The sequence below is a fragment of the Cherax quadricarinatus genome, chromosome 12, assembly GCF_038502225.1.
Source record: "Cherax quadricarinatus isolate ZL_2023a chromosome 12, ASM3850222v1, whole genome shotgun sequence".
NCBI lineage: Eukaryota > Metazoa > Arthropoda > Malacostraca > Decapoda > Parastacidae > Cherax > Cherax quadricarinatus.
Window position 1 is genome coordinate 44752503 of NC_091303.1, and position 27908 is coordinate 44780410.

Here is a 27908-nt window from a genome sequence, read left to right on the forward strand (position 1 = left end):
GTTATAGAACATTCTGGCAGGATGACACTACCAGTGCTGTCAGAATTGAAAGGATGTTACACATTGGTTATTATCGAAGTTTTTAATATTTCCTCTCTCCTGCAAGTGGCGGCATATCTGAAGCTTGCTCGTAACTCGGATTTTGACTCGCAACTCAAAGCAAAAAATCGACCGAGCGACGTCTTGTAACTCGGAAAACTCATAAGTTGGGGCACTCATAAGTCAAGATATCACTGTAGTATATATAAAATATGAAATAACTTTAAAATACTTGAAATTTTGGAAGTTTCCAGATATAATGGAGAATTATGCTCACAGAGAATGTTAAACCATCTGGCCTACTGTGACCATATTACAAAATCAGGTGGGGAAGCCGTATAGATAGTTTTGGTCATAATTTGAAATGTCCATATTAGCGGAATGCCATAAAGTGGGGCCCTACTGTATTAGACGAAAGAGAGCCTATGGCCTTAACCCATAAACGGTCCAGAGTATATGTATGTTCTAAGTGTTATAGGATAAAAAAAAAAATTTAGGGTCAGTACTTACCGAGATATGAGGCTGAGAAGTTGGCACTGGATGCTCACCCAACGGCAACATTGAGTCCTGCCACTTGCAGAAGTGTTGTCTATATACCCTTTTTTCTCATTTTTATATATTTTTAATAATTTTTATGTTCTGATAATTACAATTTATAGTAGTTCTTGTCATTTCATAACCAATCTTTGTTCTGACACTAATGTTAGGTACTGAAATTGTACTCGAATTGTCACAAACACACTGACAGGTGCACATTTACACCTGCCTTGGTCATTTACTATTGTCTTGGAATACAGTGGAACCCCGAGTTTCAGCCTTAATCCGTTCCAGGAGCTAGGCCTAAACTCGAAACAGCCGAAAGTTGAATTAATATTTCCCATAAGAAATAATGTAAATACAATTAAGCCATTCCAGACCCACAAAAATATTCACAAAAAAATACATTTTTTAAAGAATATAGTTTAACATATATCTATACACAAATAACCCGCACATAGAAGAGAGGAGCTTACGACGACGTTTCGGTCCGACTTGGACCATTTACAAAGTCACACTAACCAGAAGTGGAGCAGGACAGCAATATATAGGCAGGAAGAGGTAGTGGTGGTGGTGGTAGTAGTAGTGGTAGTAGTAGTGGTAGTAGTAGTAGTGGTGGTAGTAGTAGTGGTGGTAGTAGTGGTAGTAGTAGTAGTAGTGGTAGTAGTAGTGGTAGTAGTAGTAGTGGTAGTAGTAGTGGTGGTAGTAGTAGTAGTGGTTGTAGTAGTAGTAGTATTAGTAGTAGTAGTAGTAGTAGTAGTAGTAGTAGTAGTAGTAGTAGTAGTGGTAGTAGTAGTGGGGAATTAAGGAGGAGGAGCCAGTCAAATATAAAGAAAGGGGAGCACTGCATGGGAGCTAGGTGCCCACAGAGGGAGAGCAAGTGCACAGAGGTGGGGGAAGGGGAAGTGATGAAATAAATAATGAAGGAACAGAAATACGCGACGGAAGAAAGACAAAAAAAAAAAAATAGGAAAGGGGAAGAGGGAGAAGAAGAAAAAATGAGGAATCAGATTAAGTCACGGGTGTTCTGAAGTTTGGAGCATTTTACAATGTAGTGGGAGAGGAAGGCATCTACAGAAGCCAGGACTAAGATTCATACAAGGAAAGTTGTGTTTTAGAGAGGATTAAACAAGACGGCGACTGTTAAAGTTGGAAGTAGGGAAGACAGTTTTAGCAGAAGACCAGTCTATAGGATGGCTGTGATCTCTGACGTGACAGAAAAGAGCATTGTTAGTGTCGGCAAGCCTAACACTATTTTTGTGCTCCCTAAGTCTGTCAGAAAGAGATCGGCCAGTTTCTCCAAAGTATTGAAGAGGACAGGAGGAGCAAGAAATAGAGTAGACACCAGGAACATCTGTAGAGGGAGGAGAGGTATGAATGAGATTAGTGCGAAGAGTGTTAGTCTGGCGGAAAGTAAGCTTGATGTCTAAGGGACAGAGAGAATTGTTGAGATTAGAAAGACCGGAAATGTAGGGAAGGCAGAGGACAGAAGAGCTCCCAGGAGTAGAGAGTTTGGGTGAGAAGAAATTAATGTGCGGGTTATTTGTGTATCGTTCCAGTCACTGTATTGTGCCTTTTTTTTGTTATTTAACATACATCTAGTAATTAAAACATACATATAGTATTAGATGAGTAATACAATACATAAATAAACATTTAAAATCGCATTTACATACCTTTATTGAAGACTCTTGTTGGCATCTGGAAGATAGGGAGGAGGAGAGAGGGAGGACTTATTATTGCCTCAACCACTGCCTCCACCACTGCCTCAACCACTGCCTCCACCACTGCCTCAACCACTGCCTCAACCACTGCCTCAACCACTGCCTCAGCCACTGCCTCAGCCACTGCCTCAGCCACTGCCTCAACTACTGTCTCAACCACTGCCTCCACCACTGCCTCAACCACTGCCTCACTGCCCCTATGAAGTTTCTTTGGGTACATGGTGGCTTATTTCTCAGTCACAATCAATAAACAAGCACTAAACACAATTTATTGTGAAATGTTTGGATGAGCGCTCAGGGTAATGTTCACTCAAGGATAAACAAAGCTAGACTGGCTCACGACGCCTGTGCGGGGAGGCACGCAGGCATGGGCAGGTGGACAGGTCTAGTACGCTGGCCAAAACACTGGGCAATGGCCAAAACTTGAGAGAAAATTTAGCCGAAAAAAGTTGTCGAAACTTGAAGCAGCCGATACTCAGGGTGGCCAGAACTCGGGGTTCCACTGTAGATACAAAGTATTTATAGGTCCCAGCAATGTTTTGGATACTTGGGATTATATAATAATAATAATAATAATAATAATAATAATAATAAGAAGAAGAAGAAGAAGAAGAAGAATAGTAAGAAGAATAATAAGAATAAGAATAATAAGTTCCCTTGAAGCATGATGTAAGACAAGTGTCAGTTCATGGCTGACAGTGCAGTGATAAGATAAGTGGTGACATTTGATGAGCGTACGCAAGGGTGCAGTGATGAGACAAGATAAGATACATGGTGACATTTGATGAGTGTTGGCCCTGCTTTATTTGTTTTCACTGTTACTCATAAAGATGTCTGTCTGTCTGTCTGTCTCTCTTCTCCGTCTAGCTCTCCGTCTCAGAGAGAGCCACACAACTTCATGTTTATTCATTATATCTACAAGCAGAGTATAGCAGTTTGTCTGGGTTTTTTGGGGTTATCCTAGGTAATTTACACTATGTATAATTGTATTTATGTGTACCTGTAAGACAGAAAGAGATAGACAGAGACAGGCAAAGATAGACAGATAGACAAAGACAGAGATAGATATAGATACAGACAGACAGATGGAGACAGAGCCAGCCAGCCAGCCAGCCACGTATTATAAGTTCCAGAATTGTTTCTCTTTACTTAGGGCATGGGTTATAAGACATTCTGAAAGGGTGTTGCACAAATGTTGCATGTGGGTTATTATCGAGGTTTTTTATATTTCCTCGACCACTTATGGCCATATCCACCTCAAAGCCACTAAACTCGGGGTCAACATCACTTTCCTCTTAAAATGGGAGAGTTAATACTACATGAAATCAGTGAATCCTAGGTGTTTGCCGCGCTGTTTTCCTCTAGCTGGCGCTCATTTGAACTGGTGCTCCCACAAGGTACTAAGTGGTCCCAGATTTTTTAATACAGTGCACACTGAGTGTAAAGACCCATTCTATGCTGACCAGGCATCTCAGGCCAGTAGTGCCAAATTTGGAGGCAGGAAAAATAAAACATGTATATATGTTCGGGGCACTAGCGATATGAACGTATATATACGTTTGGACCATTTACGGGTTAATGAAGCTTCAGTTTGTACACTTAAAAAGAATGTGGTAAATACTATATGAGTTTGTGTGATGAATAACTGACTGATTGACTTGACTGACTTACTAACTTGACTGATTTGACTTGACTTACTGACATGACTTTACTGACTTAAAGTTAGACTTTCTCACTGAAGAGGATCCTCTCAAATCTAGAAGCAGTGCTCAGACACGGTGTCTAGAACAGCTGATACCTTACTGTCACCTGTATAATGTACTGCAGGGTAAAATAGCCAAGAAATCCATTACAGAATTTATGCGAACTCCAGTACAACCATCGACTTCAGTACCAGAACCTCTACCATCCACCTCAGCCCAGAAGGGCCACAGCATAACTCTCCACTCTCTTCACAATCACCGGCAAACACCAGCACCCACATTTGAAGGTAAGAAATACTATTATTTCTGTTGAATTTGTAGTCTTAAGCAGTAAAAACAGCATAATACATCACGACAATGAACAACAATTACATATTCACTTTTATTTTTTAAGATCTGGAGGTTTAAAAAAGAAAGTCGTTTGGCTTTTTTGGGGCTCCCAGGAAAGTAACCCTATTTTTCCCATAAGTTCTTCAATTTATCCAACACAGTTTTTTCAGGAATGTAACGACAGTGTAATACATGTATAAAGATCTACTGTAATTTGATATGTTCACATTAGCGAAATGCCATAAAGCTTGGCCCTTCTGTTCTTTGTATAATTTACTTATTAAATTTTTATTATTTGGTAAATAAATGGCTTGCATATTCTGAGTTGACAAGTTCTACATGTAACACCTGTTTGAGAGAGACCACTACCACCACTATATGTCTATCCTCTGCTTCTCTTCATTTGCATAAAGTTAAAACATGAAAGGAAGTTGGATATAATATGTATACAGTATGTACTGTATATATATTTGTGCAGCAGTTTAGTTGGCACACATATTTTGTGATAAATAGACAAAGACGTGTGAGAGGGTTATTCTTGTTGATGTTAACTGTTACCATAGCATGAGCCTAACACTACCCCCTGCTTCTTATTCTCTTTATTATTGAAAATGTTTGGGAAATGATGCTTTATTTTAATTTTTTATTCAAATGAAATATATATTAGGTTATATTTACAAAAGTTCTAGGTAGTAGATTGGTAGACAGCAACCGCCCAGGGAGGTACTACCGTCCTGCCAAGTGAGTGTAAAACGAAAGCCTGTGATTGTTTTACATGATGGTAGGATTGCTGGTGTCCTTTTTTCTGTCTCATGAACATGCAAGATTTCAGGTACGTCTTGCTGCTCCTACCTGCACTTAGGTCACACTACACATACATATACAAGCATATATATACACACCCCTCTGGGTTTTCTTCTATTTTCTTTCTAGGTCTTGTTCTTGTTTATTTCCTCTTATCTCCATGGGGAAGTGGAACAGAATTCTTCCTCCGTAAGCCATGCGTGTTGTAAGAGGCGACTAAAATGCCAGGAGCATGGGGCTAGTAACCTTTTCTCCTGTATATATTACTAAATGTAAAAGAAGAAACTTTCCTTTTTCCTTTTGGGCAACCCTGCTTCGGTGGGATATGGCCAGTGTGTTGAAAGAAAGAAGACTTACAAAAGTATTTTGATAGTTAATTTAACAGTAGCAAGAGTGACACAGCAATAGCTTGCACTCATATTATGGTGGGTATTATGTCCTGGAAATGGGAAGTACAATGCCTGCACTTTAAAGGAGGGGTTTGGGATATTGGCAGTTTGGAGGGATATGTTGTGTATCTTTATATGCATGTGCTTCTAAACTGTTGTATTCTGAGCACCTCTGCAAAAACAGTGATAATGTGTGAGTGTGGTGAAAGTGTTGAATGATGATGAAAGTATTTTCTTTTTTGGGGATTTTCTTTCTTTTTTGGGTCACCCTGCCTCGGTGGGAGACGGCCGACTTGTTGAAAAAAAAAAAAATATTTATTTAGTAAAATATTTTGTCTTATGGCTGATGTTTGTAGATGATTGTGGTTGAGGCAGGTTATAGTTGCTGAACTGCCTGTCATTTGTTTGTACAGGTCCTCCATCACAAATCCGGCATCATTGGGACCTGTAGTGTGCCGGATTACTGAGTTTGCCAAATTACAGAGTGGTTAGGTTAGAATACACTTAATAAAATTAACCAACTTGACTTACACAGTTCATTGAACATCGGCAAAAATCGAACATTTCCGCTACTTTGAGTTCAATTTCAAGGTCATGAAAGCAATCATAATCATGTCTATTTCTGTAATATATCTTCCATTCTATCAAATGAGTCCAAAAAATGAGAATACAACCATAAAACCATACGAAAATATACTGCAAAGAGGCGGCTAATGGCTGAGAAGTGAACTCCCTTATTTATCGTCCGTCATTTTTATTTTTGTTGTACGTTAAGAAGCATTCTTCCATCATACATTGCCCAAGTTTCAATGAGATAGCCCAACAAACAACTGAGAAAAAAAAAATATTTACCAAAAATCATGGCAAGCCCAAGCCAGGTACTGGAAATAAGTCACTTTGTCTGACTTTTCTGGGTTATCCTAGGTTCTCTATACATACACTGCTATGTATGATAATCTATGTAACTGTATTTGTATATACCTGAATAAACTTATTTACTTCTAGTCTGTCAACTGAGTACAAGAAACCGCTCATTTGCTTATTTCAACTACCCAATAAAGTGGTCAGAAATTGGCAATTTGGCCGATTTCACACAAATTTCAACAGATGCCAATTTCAAAATAGGATCCAGGATAAATAATGCGGACATTCCTTGCACTAAAATAACATTTTCTCTGTTCATTAGTCACGGCTACAGGCCCCTCTTATATTACTCTTGCTTACCATTTGGAATTTTTATTCACAAAAAAAAATAGATGATTTACTGTTATGCAGACTGCTGCATTATTGTAATAATTGTATAAATAATGTCAATCCATTCTTGACTCCGTACTGGAATTTAGACTGGCAGGCGGACAGGTATTGGACGGTGACATCATTTGTTTACTCCTGAGCTTTGCTAAAGAATAGAACATTTTCGCTACTGTGAGCGCAATTTCAAGGTACTTTTCGTCATGAAAGCAATCAAAATCATATCTATTTCTGTAATATATCTTTCATTCTATCAAATGAGACCGAAAAAATGAGAATATAACCTTAACAACCATACAAAAATATACCGCTAAGCGGCCGCTAATGGCTGAGAAGTGAACTCTGCTATTTATGGTCTGATTTCTTTCATTTTTGGTGTACGTGAAGAAGTATCTTTCCATCATACATTGCCCAAGTTTGAATAAGATAACCCAACAAACAACTGAGAAAATTATAATATAATAATAATAATAATAATATCTTTATTTACTACACGTACATGTACAAGGTATACAGGCCTAGCTGACATCAGTGACATACTACTGTATAGAAAGGTACTTGTTATGCTGAGTATTTCAAGAAAATTAGGTCAGTGTCCCAGGATAACACCCACTTATAGACTAACACCCAGGTACCCATTTAGTGATGGGTAAACATAGACAACAGGTGTAAAGAAACACGCCTAATGTTTCTACCCTGGCTGGGAATCGAATATTTACCAAAAAACATACATGGCTAACCCAAGCCAGGTATTAAAAATAAACCATGTTGACTTTTTTGGGTTATCCTAGGTTCTCTACATATATGCTGCTATGTGTGATAATCTGTAGAGAGAAAATAACTTTTTTGTTTCAGGTTTATGGTGGAGTACGAGTGTATATCATAGTTAGCCCTGTGCTATACTCCGTTTTCTCTAATATAAGCCACCAAGACAAGGATAGGAGAATGGTATTTGTTTACCATATCCTCTTCGTAACTCTGTCGAACTGCTCGGTGTTATGCCAAATATTATTCATTCAGTAGTATTTAACATGTTTTATGTGATTTATATTGTTTATTATGTCATATTAGATCAGTTGTGATAGGCAAATAAGCTGTAGTGTTGATATTAGCATAATAATAAAGCATATTCTCCTGCCTCATGAGACTGAGCTCATGACAACCGACAGTGGCTTCAAAGCCACCTTATCTTTAATGGATACTGTTCTGTGTAGGTGCTTAACATAATGAGAAGCATTTCTTTTATTCATTGGAACCATGGCTAGGGCTAAAAGTAAGCAGGTTAAAACAATAAATGGAGAAAAAGAAATTGGAATGACTTATGCAGCAAGTAGCGCCACCAAACAGTACCAGCCGGTTGGTGTGGCGACCCTGGAAATTTGAAATTATGCTTGCCAAAATTAGTGTCGAATAACTGAAGGAACCAAATAACTGATTGCCGGATTTGTGATGGAGGACCTGTATAGGTACTGTACAGGGTCACATCAACCAGCAACAACAACCATAATGGAATGAATAGAAAACTTTATTATTTTGAGTTTTAACAAATTACAAAGCTTTAAAAAAATTGGTTGACTTTTTTGGGGGGTTAATGAATGTAACCCTAATTTTCACATATGTTCTTCAGTTCATTTAAGATAATTTTTTATTAAATGCTGTTTTCAGGAAGACAACTATTTTTTTTTTTTCTTTTTCAACAAGTCGGCCGTCTCCCACCGAGGCAGGGTGACCCAAAAAGAAAGAAAATCCCCAAAAAGAAAATACTTTCATCATCATTCAACACTTTCACCTCACTCACACATAATCACTGTTTTTGCAGAGGTGCTCAGAACACAACAGTTTAGAAGCATATACGTATAAAGATGCACAACATATCCCTCCAAACTGCTAATATCCCGAACCCCTCCTTTAGAGTGCAGGCATTGTACTTCCCAATTATGATCTCAATTAATTGATGGTCATCTGTATATGAAATTTGTTATTATGACAGAGTTACAAAAATTGTTCAGGAAAGAGATGGATGGGCTGAATTGTATTTACCTGGTCTTTAAGAAAGTTTTTAACACTTAAGTTGACCAAACGTAGATCTACGTTCACTTGTGTACCACTCTGAATTTTTTTTTTTTTTTAAATGAAGAGTGCATTTTTTCCTGGCATCCCCAGATTTTGTCATACTGCATACACTGAGTACACAGACCCATTCTGTCATGTCTAGGCAACTCAGGCCTATCATGCCAAGGTTGAAAGCATATAAAATAAAACATAGATCTATGTTCAGAGCACTACGCATGTGAACGTAGATCTACATTTGGACAGTTTAAGGGTTAATAGGGATACCCATGAAAGACTAATTTGGAAATTGCAACTTATAAGACTTATAGGTAAGTTATGACAATAGATGAGTTTTTTGTTTGTTTTTTGGAGAGGAAAATGTGAACAGTTATAAGAGTATACCAGAAATGGGGTACCACAAGGTTTTCTACTATACTCAATAATGTTTCTAATTTATATAAATTATTTTCCAGAAGGAATAAAGAACTACTGTGTCTTATGTAAAAGTAATAATGAAAATGACTAAATTCCTACAAGAGGCTCTGGATACATTGAGCACATGAGGACTGTGTAGCAAAATATTAAAAATATCAAATAGGGAAAGGGATCGAGGAGTTATTAACAAAAAGTTGTCATTGAAAAATCATAAACAAACTCATATGCTACACTGGCAAACTGTAGAATGGCTTTCAAATATATGAATGATAATGTGTGAAGAAAGTTGGAATATAAAACAGTTGTGTGGTGACCACACCTTAAAAGACACACGTTAGAAAATGTTCAAAGAGGAACAAAATGGGTGCCAGAGTTGAGCAGTATGAACTGTGATGAAAGATTGAAAACATTAAAGATGTCCATGTTGGCTGGTAGCAGAAAAAGAGACATGATAACCACATGTAAGGTTTTGAAAGCGCATGAAAAAGTAAATAAAAAAAAAATCGTAATAGCTGCATCAGGGAAAACAAGAAGACAACATTGCAAATTAAAGAAAAAAAAGTGGAGTGCAAAGAATAGAAAATTTAACTTCTCGGATAGAGTGATTGTTGAAATGTCTTAGAAAAGGAATTAGCAAGTGCTTTAACCATTGGAAATTTTAAAAAAATTATGTGAACAAGATCATTGAAGACTGGACACTACAAGCATAACAGTGCTACTGTAACTACATAAAGGTAATGTTACTCACACACAAAACTCAAGCAAAAAAAAAAAAATATACAAAAATACACAAAAAAAAGCACACAAAAGCAAAACAAACAAAAAAAAACACAAAACACACACGCACACAAAAAAAATCGACCAAAAACAATGAGGAAAGCATACAACACACAACTCCTCCATTAACATATTTGGAGAGAGAGTTGCAGAGTGACATTGCTATATTTCAGCTGTTAGTGTGAAGTGAGGGCTCTTGATACATTACTCATGGAACTGATGGGATTAAGAAGAATCTCAGTGTGTGGCAAAATATGGAAGAAAAAAAAAATCCTACATTTTGAAGAGCCTTTTTTTAAAAAATAGAATTAAAAAGAAGAAAATTAAACTCAAAAGAAAACTAATGATCTTACAATATTTGTAGGTAGCAAAAAAAAAAAAAAACGGTTGGCACCAGCAGCATAAACTCACTTAGCAATACAATACCAATTATTTTATTTATATGGTACAAATAATATAGTTTGCATGTTATAAAACATTGTTAGGCACAAATGAAGTCACTGGTATGCAATACATTTCAGGCAAACTAATCCTAATACTTGAGATTCAGACATAGATTATTAAGTAGGGTTTTTTATGCAGTTAACTACAGTCATATGTACAATAAGAAAGGTAGCTAGTGAACCTATTTCAAAACTTTCAAAAATATGCCATTTCATCTGGTTTTGTTTGACATGGTGTAATGCTGTTGAAATTATGTTAAGGAGATTAAATGTTTTTTAACAATGGTTGTGAGTTGACTGACAGCTAGTGGGCCTTTCAGTTCTTCAGGCATTGAATTCCAGAGCTTAGAGCCTTTTCTGTTCATTGTGTTTTTGCACAGGTTGAGTCGGATACGGGGGATGTCCAAAAGGGTTTGTGTTATTTATGCAAATGTGTTCTGTTGCAATTATCAAGGAAAAGTTTCAGAAAAGGGTTTATTTTGGAATTTTATATATTTTTTTCAACAAACTAGCCATATCCCACCAAGGCAGGGTGACTTAAAAAGAAAAACGAAAGTCTCTCTTTTTAACCCTTTCAGGGTCGAGAGGCCCTCTCCTAAACTTGTTCTCAGGGTCGAAAATTTTTTGGGAAAAAAAAATTTATTTTTTCTTATGAAATGATAAGAGAATCTTTTCCCCATCATAATGACACCAAAAGTATGAACTTTGATGGAAAACTTAGGGAATTATGCTCTCATGAAGTTAGTGGTCTCGACAATGTTTACGCATTGGTGATTTTGCCCAATTTGAGCCCTATTTTCGGCCAATTCCAGTGTACTAGTTGACAAAAATCATAACTATTTTGCTAGAACTCTATTTTTTATATCGAATGAGTACAAGAAACCACCCATTTACCGATTTCAACTATCCAATAAAGTGGTCAGAAATTGGCAATTTCACACAAATTTCAACTTTGCCAATTTCCAAATAAGGTCCAGAATAAACAAGACAGACATTCCTGGCACTAAAATAACATTTTCTCTGTTCATTAGTCATGTCCCCAGGCCCCTCTTACATTTCTTTTGCTTTCCGCTTTGAATTTTTATTCTCACAAATTGAACATTTCTGCTAATTTGAGTTCAATTTCAAGGTACTTTTCATTGTGAAACCAATCAAGATCATCTCAATTTCTGTAATATGTCTTCCATTCTATAAAATGAGACCAGGAAAACTAGAATACAACCATAAATACCATACGAAAATACACTGCAAAGTCGCTGTTTTAAACCAAAAACACTGTCAAAGTTTTTTTTCTCATTATGCACTGTGTGCTGCAGGATTTTTTTTTTTATACAGTGCACACTGACCACATAGACCCCTTCTTTCATATGTAGGCCTACCAGCTTTCTCTCACTAGATTTGAAGGTGCTAGAATTTACTCGTACTATTATTATTATTTTATTATTAACACACTGGCCGATTCCCACCAAGGCAGGGTGGCCCGGAAAAGAAAAACTTTCACCATCATTCACTCCATCACTGTCTTGCCAGAAGGGTGCTTTACACTACAGTTTTTAAACTGCAACATTAACACCCTTCCTTCAGAGTGCAGGCACTGTACTTCCCATCTCCAGGACTCAGGTCCGGCCTGCCGGTTTCCCTGAATCCCTTCATAAATGTTACTTTGCTCACACTCCAACAGCACGTCATTTGTCTCCAGTCACTCCTATCAAACACGCTCACGCATGCCTGCTGGAAGTCCAAGCCCCTCGCACACAAAACCTCCTTTACCCCCTCCCTCCAACCTTTCCTAGGCCGACCCCTACCCTGCCTTTCTTCCACTACAGACTGATACACTCTTGAAGTCATTCTGTTTCGCTCCATTCTCTCTACATGTCCGAACCACCTCAACAACCCTTCCTCAGCCCTCTGGACAACAGTTTTGGCAATCCCGCACCTCCTAGTACGTCAATAACCCTGGTGCATAAGACGTAATAGTACGTCGGAAATCTTGAAAGGGTTAAAATTAGTAATGTAGACAGGAGAAGGGGTTACTAGCCCTTTGCTCCAGACATTTTAGTCGCCTCTTACGACACATGGCTTACAGAGGAAGAATTCTGTTCCACTTCCCCATGGAGATAAGAGGAAATAAACAAGAACAAGAACTAGTAAGAAAATACATAGAAGAAAACCTAGAGGGGTGTGTGTATATAGTAGGGCCTTGCTTTATGGGGTTTTGCCTTAACCTCTGAAAATATAGGTTCATTTCCCTCTTCCCCTAGACCCATTTTATTTTACATAATGAAACAAAAATTTCAACAAATAAGCATCAAATACTTTTGGAACCAGAATATTAAAGTCTTTTGTAACGAAACGTATTGGAGTCTAACAGCATGTTTGTAATAATTGACATATCATTAATGTTGTGTTTATGGGCTTTATATATGCTTTGTGCTTATATTCTCTATTATGCTGTCTGCATTTTCTGGCACTTGGCATCCTTCTTGGTGCTGAGTCCTGTTATTCATAGAAATTCTGCCTATTTCTGCAGCATTGCAAGCTTTTGATGATGTGTTGATATTTATTTATTTAATAGGAACAGTAGTATGAGTGTACATTTTGTATATTAAGTAAGATCAAGGTTTTGAAGAGTGCGGGTCATAGTCCACACACCAGCTTTTTGTTGGGTTATGAACCCTTAACCCTTTCAGGGTCGGCAGGCCCTCTCCTAAACTTGTTCTCAGGGTCGGAAATTTTTCAAAAAAAAAAATTATTTTTACTTATGAAATGATAGAGAATAATTTTCTGATCATAATGACACCAAAAGTAAGAAATTTGATGGAAAACTTATGGAATTATGCTCTCGCAAAGTTAGCAGTATCGATGATGTTTATGCATCGGCGATTTTGCCCACTTTGAGCCCTATTTTTCGCCAATTCCCATGTACCAGTCGACAAAAATCATAATTATTTTGCTAGAACTCCATTTTTTCTATCGGATGAGTACAAGAAACCACCCATTTACTGATTTTAACTATCCAGTAAAGTGGTCAGAAAGTGGCAATTTTGCCAATTTCACACAAATTTCAAAAGATGCCAATTTCCAAAATAGGGTCCAGAATAAACAAGACAGGCATTCCTGGCACTAAAATAACATTTCCTCTGTTCATTAGTCACGTCCCCAGGCCTCTGTTACATTTCTTTTGCTTTCCGCTTTGAATTTTTATTCTCACAAAAAATAGAAGATTTACTGTTATGCAGTCTACTGCATTAGCGTAGAAATGGTATAAATAATATTGGCGCACTTGTGAAAGAATATTAGAATCACCAGTTGACGTGTATTGGACACATGGCATGATATGTTTACTTTTGAACTTTGGCAAAAATTGAACATTTCTGCTACTTTGAGCTCAATTTCAAGGTCCTTTTCTTTGTGAAACCAGTCAAAATCATCTCAATTTCTGTAATATGTCTTCCATTCTATAAAATGAGACCAGGAAAACTAGAATACAACCATAAATAGCATACGAAAATACACTGCAGTCGCTGTTTTAACCCTTTCAGGGTCGACAGGCCCTGTCAGAGACTTGTTCTCAGGGTCGGCCAAATTTCAAAAAAAAAAATTTATTTTTTCTTATGAAAAAATAGAGTTTATTTTACTGAACATTATAGGCTAAACAAAAAATTTTTACCATCAATACTTACTGAGATATGGAGGCGTGAAGTTGATGAAAAAAGGGGCACCATGTGGCAACATCGCTGACTGCCGTCACCCGGTATTCTTTTATTTACTTTCTTATGTACTAATTTCTATTATTTTTTAATTTTTCTTTTTCCAAGTAACTTTTATGGCCTGTGAGACCAGTATGATCAGTATTTTGTAAGTTATTTCTTTTTCAATACTAGACAATAAGGGCATAAACACTGTTGTCATTGTTTTGTTTACAAAAAATATTTGCACAAACAAACGATATGAAATGTTGTTTATTACTATTTTTCTATGTTTTATATACACATATACAGTCACAGGGAATGTTTCTAGAAGTTCTGCAGCCTGTGGAAGTCTTTGAAACATGGTGTCGTGCACAGTGGTGTTTTACATTCTTCACACACAGAACGAGTGTCTCTGCGTTGTTGTGGGCGTTTTCTTGTATGTGCACAGACGTAACACCTCTTTCGAGCCTTCTTGAAAGCAGTTGCAGGCAGTTTTCCCAGGAAGTGATCACCATGCTTCAAACGAGAAGGAAATTGTTGAAAATTTGGTGGGCGGTCTATTGCAGGTGCTGTTCCTTGGTACTTGAATACTATTTGTCTGATGACAGACAAACAGAATTTGCCGTATGGTGGTTTGTTTCTGGTCCTCATCTTATACATATTATAAGCATTCAGCATGGAAATGTCCAGAAGATGGAAAAAGAGTTTTATGTACCACTTATAACTCTTGCAAACACAATCAGCAAACCCAATTTGCATGTCACATTTGTCCACTGAACGCATATTGAGGGTGTAGTCCATCACAGCTGCAGGTTTTAGAATGGGTTCATTGTTTTCTCTATGCTGCCTGCCAGTGTCTGCCATTTCATTAGGGTGAACTGATGACAACAGTGTGACATCTCGTTTGTCATGCCACCGAAATGCCATGATGTCATTGGCAGCAAACGCCTGCACCTCACCTCTACGAGTGCCAGCGTCAAACCTGGGCATATGTTTCCGATTTGCACGCACTGTGCCACAAACATCTGTCATGTTCACTCGCAAAAAATCACTGAGTGTGGGGCTTGCATACCAGTTATCTGTATATAATATATGCCCCTTACCAAGATATGGTTCCATCATTGTTCTAACCACATCATCAGATATGCCCAATAACTTCCTGGTATTTTGCAATGTATAACTTCCAGTGTACACAATAATATCCAATCCCAGACCACTGTAACAATCACAAAGCACAAACAACTGCATACCAAAGTGTTTCCTCTTGCTTGGTATGTACTGCTTGAAAGAGAGTCTTCCTTTGAACAGAATCAAAGACTCGTCAATTACAAGCTTCCTGAAGGGATAAAAATACATATTGAATTTCTCTTTCAGATACACAAACATATGCCTAATCTTATATAACCTGTCGTTTCTGTCAGGCCTGGTTTTGTCTGAGAAGTGAAGCATACGTAACATTAGCACAAATCGATTCACTGGCATTATATCACTGAAACCTGGGGTTGCAATCAGGTGGTCTGTTGACCAGTATGATTTCACACTGTGCTTATACACATGTGGCATAAGCATTATTGTGGCAAAGAAAAGATACATCTCAGCCACGGTTGTCTCCTTCCACTGGTGCAGACGTGATTTTGGTGAAAGTATTGTGTTTGCCATGGTGTACTCATAGTATGTGTTGCTTTCCATGACAATACTTTCCATCAGGGGTTCGTCAAAGAATAACTCGAAACATTCCAGTTCACTGGCATTGTTCCCAAGTGTACAGGATGACCATATTCCACTTTGGCTGTCATCAAACTGGTGGGGATTTGGAACAAAATTGACAGCTTCCTGCCAATCCCAGGTGCGGTCTGCTGGTGGGTACTGGACAGTGACAGGTGGTTGTGGTTGTGGAGGTTGTGGTTGTGGAGGCTGTGGTTGTGGAGGTTGCGGTGGTGGAGGCTGGTATGGTGGGTGGGTGGGGAATGGTGGCCTTTGTTGTAGATCAGCTGAGGCAGCGGCCTCTTCAAGGGGGGCTCCTTGGCGTGGTGAAGAGGCTCTTGGTCTGAGGAATTAGACCTGTCGATCTCCTTTCTCAGACCGAACCTAATTACCTCCCAATCTCCCCTTCCCTATCCCATCCTCCCCTTTTCCCTTTCCTCCTCCCCCTCCCCACCCCTCCCTTTTGCCCTTCCTCCTTTTGGCCTTTGGGATTTTTCCCACAGGCGCGCTAGTTCCTAGGTAGGGGAAAGGGTACCGGGGTCCATCCCATTCCATTGAGGTTCTTGGCGGTGGCATAGTTTGCCGTGGAATCTGGATCGCCTGGGGATGTCCCGATCCCTCTCCGGTATTCCGGAGAGTGGCTTTGGGTGTCTTTCGGGCGACGGCTGTATCTCTGGAAGCCACCTTTCGGATTCCGGGGGTGGTGGTCGAAGGAGGTATGCTTTGTGGCAGATATCCGGCCGCCCTCTCTTTTGTCCACCGAGGTAGCTCGGCAGATGTGAGGTTGCTATCCGGGATTGCTGGTTTACTGGCATGATGGGTAGGGTATGGCACGGGTTCCATGCTGCATCTACGCTACTTGCGGTGCTGAGGTCCTCTTGGACACGGAGGGAGATTTCTGGCCCTTTCATTCCTCCTAGGAACTATCCCTCCCCGGTCCCCCCTTTTTTTTTATTCTTTTTTTATTTTTATTTTCTTTTCTTCTTTTTTTTTTTTTCTTAAAAACAAAAAGAAAGAAGTAACCTAACCATGGCAGCCCTAGTCCATGAACCTGGTACCCCCAGGCCCCTTCTTGATACCGCACCCCGTTCTGACCCCGCCTCGTCTTTGGACCACTCTTCGGACACTCCTCATGCCTCTGTACCTCTTGCTGGTGCTGACTCCTTTGATTTATCTGACCTCCGCTCTCCTTTGACTATGCTTCCGGCTCTCCCTCTACGGTGCAGCAATTTTTGAATCGCCGGCTCGTTCCACGTCGGACCAACTCTGGTCCCACGCCTAAACGCCAACAACAATTACCTGCTGATGATACTTCTCCACCTTCTCGTTCTTCTCAGAAAAGATTGACACGTCCTGCACTCCCTTTCCACGCTCAGTTTCAGACTGCACAATGGACTAAATTCTTCACTTTACGACCGACTTCCTCTACTGCCTATCTTTCCGACCACAGTATTGGCAAGGCACTTCTACACCATGTTGATAAAGATACAGTGGACCCCCGCATACCGTTGGCATCACATAACGTTAAATCCGCATACCGATACATTTTATCTCTAAGATTTTGCCTCGCATACCACTAAAATACCCGCTCAACACTATTCGTCCGAGACGCGTCTAATGTGCGGCCTGAGCCAGCCTCACGTTCTGCTGGTGGCATTGTTTACAAGCCAGCCTCCGCGGTAACATCCAAGCATACAATCGTAACATTTCGTATTATTACAGTGTTTTTGGTGATTTTATCTGCAAAATAAGTGACCATGGGCCCCAAGAAAGCTTCTAGTGCCAACCCTGTGGTAAAAAGGGTGAGAAATATTATCGAAATACTGTGGTACCATGGTCAACTGCTGATGCTGCTGCTGCTGTAGCACTGTCAGCTGCTGCTGCTGCTGTAGTACCGTCTGCTGCTGCTGTAGTACCATCTGCTGCTCCTGTAGCATCGTCTGCTGCTGCTGTAGCACTGTCAGCTGCTGCTGCTGCTGCTGCTGCTGCTGCTGTAGCACCGTTGTTGGTGTGGCTTATTGAGAATACCAAGAAACAATTAACCCCAGAGGGTTAGCCACCCAGGATAACCCAAAAAAGTCAGTGTCATCGAAGACTGTCTAACTTATTTCCATTGGGGTCCTTAATCTTGTCTCCCAGGATGCAACCCACACCAGTTGACTAACACCCAGGTGAACAGGGAAAAACGCCTGGAACTAGTGCTCATATTGGTGAATTTAAAGCCAGCAAAGGTTGGTTTGAGAGATTTAAGAATCGTAGTGGCATACATAGTGTGATAAGGCCTGCCAAACAGGACCTACAGTACTACAGTACTCAGGAGGAAAAGGCACTCCCAGGACACAGTGTCTCATCAGTCATTGCTGCATCTTCAGTAAAGGTAAGTGTCATTTATTCTTCATTTAGTAGAGTAGTACATGTACAATATATATTGTGCATGTACTACTCTACTATTGTGCATGTATCCTTCTCTTTGTGTGTAGGAAAATGTATATTTCATGTGGTAAAATTTTTTTTATTATACTTTTGGGTGTCTTGCACGGATTAATTTGATTTCCATTATTTCTTATGGGGAAAATTCATTCGCATAACGATAATTTCGCATAACAATGAGCTCTCAGGAACGGATTAATATCGTTATGCGGGGGTCCACTGTATTTGTTTTCATGCTCTTAAGAGCGGTACGCGCATCATCACTGTACAGAATGCTACCCAAGCTCGTGATCTTTCTCTTCTTTCCCATATTGATACTGTTCCTGTCACTATTGAAAAACATCATTCCCTCAATTCTTGTAGTGGTACTGTCATTCTGCCCCATACCATAGTTCAACAAAATTTCCAGACATGTGGCAATGATATTCTTGAACAGCTGGAACTCCAAGATCTCCCAATCCCCAAGGTAGACACTTATGTTCTTCCTGCCCGCGGGCGGAGACAATACCCTAGCATTGTGGCTCGTTTAACTTTTGACAGCCGTGAACTCCCATCCTCAGTTTATGTAGCAGGACATCGGTTACAAGTTCAAAAGGTGATCCCTACACCGCAACAGTGTAGAAATTGCTGGCGATTTGGCCATCCAGCGAAATATTGCAGATCCATAGCCGAATGCCCAGTCTGTGGTGCCGATGACCATTCTAATACGTCTTGCAATCAACCTCCCTCTTGCCTTAATTGTCATAAGGCTCACCCTTCGTACTCTCGCCGTTGCCAAGTCTACTTAAATGAGCAGGAAATCCGTTACCTCAAAGAGGCAGAAGGTCTCCCTTATGCCATGGCAGTTTCTCATCTCTGCCTCCAAGGGAAACTACCTTGTGTTTCTTATTCCCGTGTTTCAAAACGTCCCCCCACTTCTGGGGTCCCATCTTCTGCAGCCTCCTCTGTGGTTACCTCTCCCATAGTCACTCCTTTATCTAATTCTTTTGCTGTCCTAGGCTCAGACGTCCCTACTTCAACGCCTCAGTCTGTTCTCGCTTCTTCGTGTTCTCCCTCACAAGCCTCAGTATCGAGACCTCGTAAGACACCTCCTCCCAATCGTCCCTCTACTTCTCAGAAGTCAAAAAAAGGTCCTTTAACCCCTCCTTCTCTTCTTCCACCACCTCATTTTACCTTCACTGTCTCTGTACCGGGTTCTTCCCCTCTCACTGGCTCTGTTACAAGTGTAGAGGTTCACCCTCCTCCTCGTACTATACCTACCTCCCCTGTTCCCTCCCAAGTTTCTTCCTCTTCTGCCACCTCCCAGGTTTCTGCCTCTTCTGTTCCCTTCCATGCTTCTTCTCCAGTTCCCTCCACCCTTTCGCCCCCCCCCCTCTACCTTGGTACAGCCCATTACAGTTCCAATCTTTACTCATCCTCCCCCTACCATCTCCAATATTGTCTCCCATACGATGTCTCTGAATTCCGAAATGCTTGAAGCAATCTCTGAATATATTGCAGAGACCAAACCATCAATGGACACTGATCCACCCTCTATTCCTTCTCTCTCCTCTCCTCCATCTGCGCAACTCCTTTCTTCACAGCGCACCATTCTTTCGCTGCTTGAACGTTTTCCGTTGCCTCCGCATGTGGACTTTTCTAGCCCCTCTAGTCCATAGGAACCCTTACCTGCGGATTTCAAGTATCTTTATCATTGCCAATCATGGCCTATTTACAGTGGAATATACGCGGCCTCGGGTAATCAGGGTGAGCTTCAGATGTTACTCTCCCAGTTTTCCCCTGTTGGTGTTTGCTTACAGGAATCAAAATTACACTCTGCTGTTATCTCTCCCACCTCAGGCTATAATTTATTGTATTCTTCAGATCCTTTTCCTGATGGGACCTTTAATGAAAGTGCCCTTCTTCTACGCACTGATATTCTGTACCATCAGCTATTTGTTCGTACTTCGCTGCATTACACAGCAGCCCGTATCCACTTGCATAGGTGGTATACGCTCTGTTCTTTATATCTCTCTCCTTCTCGGGCATTATCTATTTCGGATATTGCCTTTCTTGTTTCGTCATTACCACCACCAATTCTGTTGCTTGGCGATTTTAATGCCCATCATTTCCTCTGGGGGGGGTCTCACTGTGATTCCCGTGGCATTCAGTTAGAGGCTTTTCTTGCCACCCACCCCCTCCATGTTTTAAATACAGGTACTCACACCCATTTTGATCCTCGGATTCACACTCTCTCTTGCATCGATCTCTCAGTCTGCTCTTCCTCTGCCGCATTAGACTTCACCTGGTCTGTTCTCCCGGATTTACATGACAGCGATCATTTCCCAATCATTCTTACTTCCCCTTCATATTCACCACCTCTTCGTAACCCATGCTGGCAATTTGATCAGGCAAATTGGAACCTTTACTCACAACTAACTGTTTTTAGTGAGGTTCCTTCTTCATCCTCCATTGATGAGCTTTTACACCTCTTCTCGTCCTCCGTTTTAACTGCAGCTTCTCATTCTATACCCCAAACTTCGGGCAGCCATTCTCAGAAATGAGTGCCTTGGTGGTCTCCTGCTTGTGCTAGTGCAGTACGTTTGAAACACGCTGCATGGGGCAGGTACTGGTACAATAGAACCATGGAGAGACTTCTTGATTTTAAGCAAAAGCTTGCGATCGCTCGCCGTGTCATCCATGACGCTAAACGCACTTGCTGGTGAGATTATGTCTCCACCATCACCTCTGCTTCCTCTAGGAATGCAGTCTGGAAAAAAAGTACGAAAACTGAGTGGTAAATATTCTCCTGACCCGGCTCCTGTTCTGCGGGTTGCCGGTGTTGATATAGCAAACCCACTAGATGTTGCCAATGAAATTGGCAATCATCTGGTCCGTATTTCTCAGGGGCTCCATCTATGCCCCTCGTTTCTTTCCTCAAAGTCTGTCAGAGAGTTAGCACCCTTGGACTTTTCTTCTCTCAGAGAAGAACAGTATAATGTGCCTTTTACACTTCAAGAACTGGAGGCAACACTCTCAGCTTGCTGATCATCGGCAGCTGGGCCCGACGACATTCATATTCGTATGCTACAACATTTACATCAGTCAGCCCTTGCAGTCCTATTATGCCTTTTCAATCTTATTTGGTCACAAGGAGTTCTTCCACAGCTGTGGAAATCTGCCATTGTTCTCCCTTTCTGCAAACCAGGCACTACTGGACATGAAGCCTCCCACTATCGTCCCATTCCTCTTTCCAGTGCAGTTTGCAAAGTGATGGAACGCCTGGAAAATAGACGTTTAGTGTGGTATTTAGAGAGACACAACAGTCTCTCCACTCGTCAGTATGGCTTTCGTAAGGGATGTTCTACCATAGACCCCTTACTATGCTTGGATACATATGTTCGTAATGCCTTTGCGAATAACCACTCAGTTATTGCCATATTTTTTGACCTTGAGAAGGCATATGACACAACTTGGAGGTATAATATTTTGGCTCAAGCCCACTCCTTAGGCCTCCGAGGCAATCTACCATCCTTCCTTAAGAACTTTTTAACTGATAGACATTTCCGTGTTCGGGTTAATAATGTGCTCTCCCCAGACTTTATCCAAGCTGAAGGTGTCCCCCAGGGATGTGTTCTGAGCACAACACTTTTTCTCCTTGCTATTAATGATTTGGCCTCTAGTCTTCCATCAAATATTTGGTCATCACTCTATGTTGATGACTTCACTATTTTCTGTGCAGGCACTGACTGTCACCTCATTACAGTTTCTCTCCAACATGCGGTCGACCGTGTTTCCAATTGGGCCACCACACATGGGTTTAAATTTTCCAGCACTAAAACCCACCATATTACTTCCACAAGACGCTCTGTCATCTCTGATCATCCTTTGTACCTCTATGGCTCCCATATCCCTGAACGTGATACAGTCAAGTTTCTGGGCCTCCTCTTTGACCGTAGGTTATCCTGGAAACCTCACATTACCTCTCTGAAAGCAACTTGTCACAGCCGGCTGAACCTTCTTAAAACCCTTGCTCATCTTTCATGGGGAGCTGATCGTCGAACCCTCCTTTGCCTACATTCCACCCTCATTTTATCGAAACTTGATTATGGTGACCAGATCTATTCAGCGGCATCTCCTGCTACTCTCTCTAGCCTTAACCCCATTCATCACCAAGGATTACGTTTATGCCTTGGTGCTTTTCGCTCTTTCCCTATTGAGAGCCTCTATGCAGAAGTGAATGTTCCATCCTTATCTGATCGCCGTGATGCCCATTGCCTTCGCTACTATGTACGCTCTCACGATCTCCGCAATCCTTCCATTTATAAAATGGTCACTGATATTAGTAGACATGATTTGTTCGCTGCCCGTTTACTCCGTCCCTTCGCCTTCATTCGCTCTTGTCTTCTCTTCAATTACCACCTTTCTATGTTCATGTAGCATCTCACTTTTCCCTACCCCCCTGGGAAGTTCCAGCTGTTCGAGTCTGTTCTTTCTCTCTCCCTTGCTCGAAAGCCCAACTGTCTATGGTTGCTTCCCGCTCTCTTTTTCTTGACCACTTCCACTTTCATTCTCATACCATTGCTGTGTACACAGATGGCTCTAAGTCTTCTGACGGCGTAGGATTTGCAGCAGTGTTTCCGGACAGCGTTGTACGAGGGCATTTACTATCTTCGGCTAGTATTTTTACTGCTGAATTGTGTGCCATCCTTGCAGCACTTATCCGTATTGCATCTATGCCTGTGTCATCATTTGTGGTTGTCTCAGACTCCCTTAGTGCTTTACAGGCTATACAGAAATTTGATACACCTCACCCTTTAGTCCTCCGTATCCAACTTTGGCTACGCCGCATCTTTACCAAGCATAAAGATATTGTTTTTTGTTGGGTCCCTGGTCATGTTGACGTACAGGGCAATGAACAGGCAGACACTGCTGCGCGGTCAGCAGTACATGACCTACCAGTTTCATATAGAGGTATTCCATTTACGGACTATTGTGCTGCAATATCTTTCCACCTTCACACCCGTTGGCAACAACGTTGGTCTACTATGCTCGGTAACAAACTTCAATCTATTAAACCGAGTATAGGTTACTGGCCGTCTTCTTATCACCAGTGTCGAGGTTGGGAGACTACTCTCTCCCGTCTTCGCATTGGCCATACTCGTCATACTCATGGATATCTCATGGAGAGGCGCCCTGCTCCTCTCTGTGAGAATTGCCACGCTCCATTATCAGTCAGCCACATTCTGTTGGACTGCCCACTTTATCAACGAGCACGCAGAATTTACCTCCGTCGTCGTCTTCGCTCCGCTGCTCACTCTTTACCTTCCCTTCTCGCTGATGGACCCACCTTTCATCCGGACTCTCTCATTGACTTTTTGACAACAACTGACTTACTTCACAAATTCTGATACCTTCAGCCCTTTCTACCTCAATCTCTTGCTACCCTCTACCCCCGTACTATCCCCTGCCCTGCTGTTTTCTGTAACCTACTAATCATCCCTCCTCCCTTCTGCCGCCCAATACCCTCGCTTCCTTCCCTACCCTGCAGCGCTGTATAGCCCTTGTGGCTTAGCACTTCTTTTTGATTATAATAATAATGAGGCAGTGGCGTGGGTGGCAACATGGCCCACTGCTGGTGCCTCACGGCCAGCACCTACCACCACCATGCACATTTTCCATCCCAATTGCAACACTATCATCATCATTTTCACTGTCTGTTCCTGTTGTACAGCCACAGGATGTACTCCGAGATGTACTCCTTCCCCTTGGAATAGCATATGGCATACTACCAGAGCACATATATCGTCGTATATACTGACACTTTACTGGGGAATATTGCACTTCACTATCACTACTGGAACTAGTTTGAAGAGCTTGTAGTTCATATTCACTATCACTATCATCACAAATGCTCACATCTGAGTCTGGGATTTGGGAAAATAGGAGTTTCCTCTTTGATTCTAGTACAACTGAACATGAACAAGACGGCCCAGCACCAGAGGTAGAAGGCTGAGGGTCGTGCGGGTTTTCCTCACTATGGTCATTAGTTCCGGTCAAAACCTCACCAAAACCTTAAAACTCATCTTCACTGGCACTTCCATCTGTATTAGAACTGTCACTGGGGAACAAAAGTGTCCCAATTCACCGAGGAGTGAGGAACTTCTTACCGCGAGGCATGGTGGACATTGTTTACAAAGATGGTGTTCCCACAATGCACCACTGGGTCCCAGATTTTTTTTCCTACTGTGCACACCCACCACACAGACCCATTCTCTCACATCTAGGCCTACCAGCCTTTTCCCATGAGATTTGATGGCGCTAGAATTTATGCGTATTAGTACGTCAACCCCTGCTCGTAAGCCGTACTAATACGGCCGAAACCCTGAAAGGGTTAAACCAAAAACACGGTCGGAGTTTTTTTTCTCATTATGCACTGTGCGCTGCAGGATTTCTTTTTATACTGCACATACTGACCACATAGACCCATTCTTTCATATGTAGGCCTACCAGCTTTCTCTCGCAAGATTTGAAGGCACTTGAATTTATGCGTACCAGTACGGCACCAACCCTGGAGTGCAAGCCATACTAGTATGGCACCAACCCTGAAAGGGTTAAACTGTTTGCACGTGAATTTATGCCTACGTTCATGTGCAGGGGGCTCCGAACATAGATCTGTGTTTTTTTACGTGCTTTCAAATGGGGAAAATAAACGTTGGAACGCTACACACGTGAATGTAGATCTACGTTTTGACAGTTTAAGGGTTAATGATTTTAGCTGATTTGGTGTGGTAGATCCCCAGGTATAAATACCATAGGTGAAGTAAGGATAGAGTAGAGTGGTACAATGCAAGTACAGTGGACCCTCGGCTCATGCCTTTAATCCGTTCCAGTGAGCTAGCCTTTAGCTGATTTAGCCTTTAGCCGAATTAATTTTCCCCATAAGAAATAATGTAAATCCAATTAATCTGTTCCAGACACCCAAAAGTATTAAACAAAATACAGTGAAACCTCTACTTGTGAGCGCATCCACGTGCGAGTTTTTCCAAATACGAGCAGTCGATAGGCCGATTTTTTCCTTCCATACGCGAGCAAAATTTCCATGAGTGAGCAGACCTCAAGGGTGGTTCCTTGATGCTGGTGAGGGGCTCTTGCTCTTGATCTAGGGAATGGGATCTCATTTGTTTGTTGGGCTGTCTTATTGAAACTTGGGCAATGTATGATGGAAATTTGCTTCTTAACGTACACCAAAAATGAAAGAAATTGGACCATAAATAATGGAGTTCACTTCTCAGTAATTAGCTGCCCCTTAGTGGTATTTTTGTATGGTTTTTATGGTTGTATTCTCGTTTTTTTGGTCTCATTTGATAGAATGGAAGATATATTACAGAAATAGATATCATTTTGATTGGTTTCATGATGAGAAGTACCTTGAAAATGAGCTCAAAATATCAGAAATGTTTTATTTTTGCCGATGTTCAAGAGTAAACAAATGACATCACCTCCATTCCAATATGCAGTCATGAATGGATTGACGTTATTTATACAATTATTGCAATAATGCAGTAGTCTGCATAATAGTAAATCTATTTTTTGTGTGAATAAAAATTCCAAATTATTTATATTGCAATAATAATAATAATAATAATAATAATAATAATAATAATAGTAATAATAATAATAATAATGATAGTAATAATAATGCATATAATAATAGCATAATAATAATGATAATATATGTATAATAATAATACATGTATAATAATAATATGTATAATAATAATACATGTATAATAATAATGTACTGTACAATAATAATTATAATAATAGACAGCTTCAAAAGGCTGTCACTAGTTGGCAGTGTTTACCACAACAATGCTGGAGTGTTATGGCTGCCTTCACTTGTCACATAATGATATACATATTTGATTAATTCTAGAGTATATATCAGGTTTCTATGTTATTTATATTGTTTATGTCATATTAGATGAATTGTGATAAATAAATAAGCCACCGAGTTGATGATAGTGAAATATTCAAGGAGTATTTTCTCCTTTCTCCAGATAAACTCCCGTCGGCCGCTGATGCCACCACATATTTTTTTTTTTTTTTATTATCACACCGGCCGATTCCCACCAAGGCAGGGTGGCCCGAAAAAGAAAAACTTTCACCATCATTCACTCCATCACTGTCTTGCCAGAAGGGTGCTTTACACTACAGTTTTTAAACTGCAACATTAACACCCCTCCTTCAGAGTGCAGGCACTGTACTTCCCATCTCCAGGACTCAAGTCCGGCCTGCCGGTTTCCCTGAATCCCTTCATAAATGTTACTTTGCTCACACTCCAACAGCACGTCAAGTATTAAAAACCATTTGTCTCCATTCACTCCTATCAAACACGCTCACGCATGCCTGCTGGAAGTCCAAGCCCCTCGCACACAAAACCTCCTTTACCCCCTCCCTCCAACCCTTCCTAGGCCGACCCCTACCCCGCCTTCCTTCCACTACAGACTGATACACTCTTGAAGTCATTCTGTTTCGCTCCATTCTCTCTACATGTCCGAACCACCTCAACAACCCTTCCTCAGCCCTCTGGACAACAGTTTTGGTAATCCCGCACCTCCTCCTAACTTCCAAACTACGAATTCTCTGCATTATATTCACACCACACATTGCCCTCAGACATGACATCTCCACTGCCTCCAGCCTTCTCCTCGCTGCAACATTCATCACCCACGCTTCACACCCATATAAGAGCGTTGGTAAAACTATACTCTCATACATTCCCCTCTTTGCCTCCAAGGACAAAGTTCTTTGTTTCCACAGACTCCTAAGTGCACCACTCACTCTTTTTCCCTCATCAATTCTATGATTCACCTCATCTTTCATAGACCCATCCGCTGACACGTCCACTCCCAAATATCTGAATACGTTCACCTCCTCCATACTCTCTCCCTCCAATCTGATATTCAATCTTTCATCACCTAATCTTTTTGTTATCCTCATAACCTTACTCTTTCCTGTATTCACCTTTAATTTTCTTCTTTTGCACACCCTACCAAATTCATCCACCAATCTCTGCAACTTCTCTTCAGAATCTCCCAAGAGCACAGTGTCATCAGCAAAGAGCAGCTGTGACAACTCCCACTTTGTGTGTGATTCTTTATCTTTTAACTCCACGCCTCTTGCCAAAACCCTCGCATTTACTTCTCTTACAACCCCATCTATAAATATATTAAACAACCACGGTGACATCACACATCCTTGTCTAAGGCCTACTTTTACTGGGAAAAAATTTCCCTCTTTCCTACATACTCTAACTTGAGCCTCACTATCCTCGTAAAAACTCTTCACTGCTTTCAGTAACCTACCTCCTACACCATACACTTGCAACATCTGCCACATTGCCCCCCTATCCACCCTGTCATACGCCTTTTCCAAATCCATAAATGCCACAAAGACCTCTTTAGCCTTATCTAAATACTGTTCACTTATATGTTTCACTGTAAACACCTGGTCCACACACCCCCTACCTTTCCTAAAGCCTCCTTGTTCATCTGCTATCCTATTCTCCGTCTTACTCTTAATTCTTTCAATTATAACTCTACCATACACTTTA

The 27908-nt window shown here is 40.8% G+C and overlaps 1 protein-coding gene across 4 annotated transcripts in view; it reads left to right on the plus strand.

Moving 5' to 3' along the window:
• LOC128686671 (unconventional myosin-IXb) overlaps nucleotides 1-27908 on the plus strand; it is an 857686-nt gene that overhangs the window by 810651 nt on the left and 19127 nt on the right. For 2 of the 4 annotated variants that reach the window (XM_070084324.1, XM_070084326.1), the window contains one exon: nucleotides 4156-4290. The exons of 1 other annotated variant lie outside the window; for it this stretch is intronic. In XM_070084324.1, the coding sequence (XP_069940425.1) occupies nucleotides 4156-4290 (135 nt within the window). Of the gene's footprint in view, nucleotides 1-4155; nucleotides 4291-9302; nucleotides 9999-27908 lie in introns of all 4 variants that reach the window. One more of the 4 variants, XR_011391908.1, reaches the window with a different exon arrangement.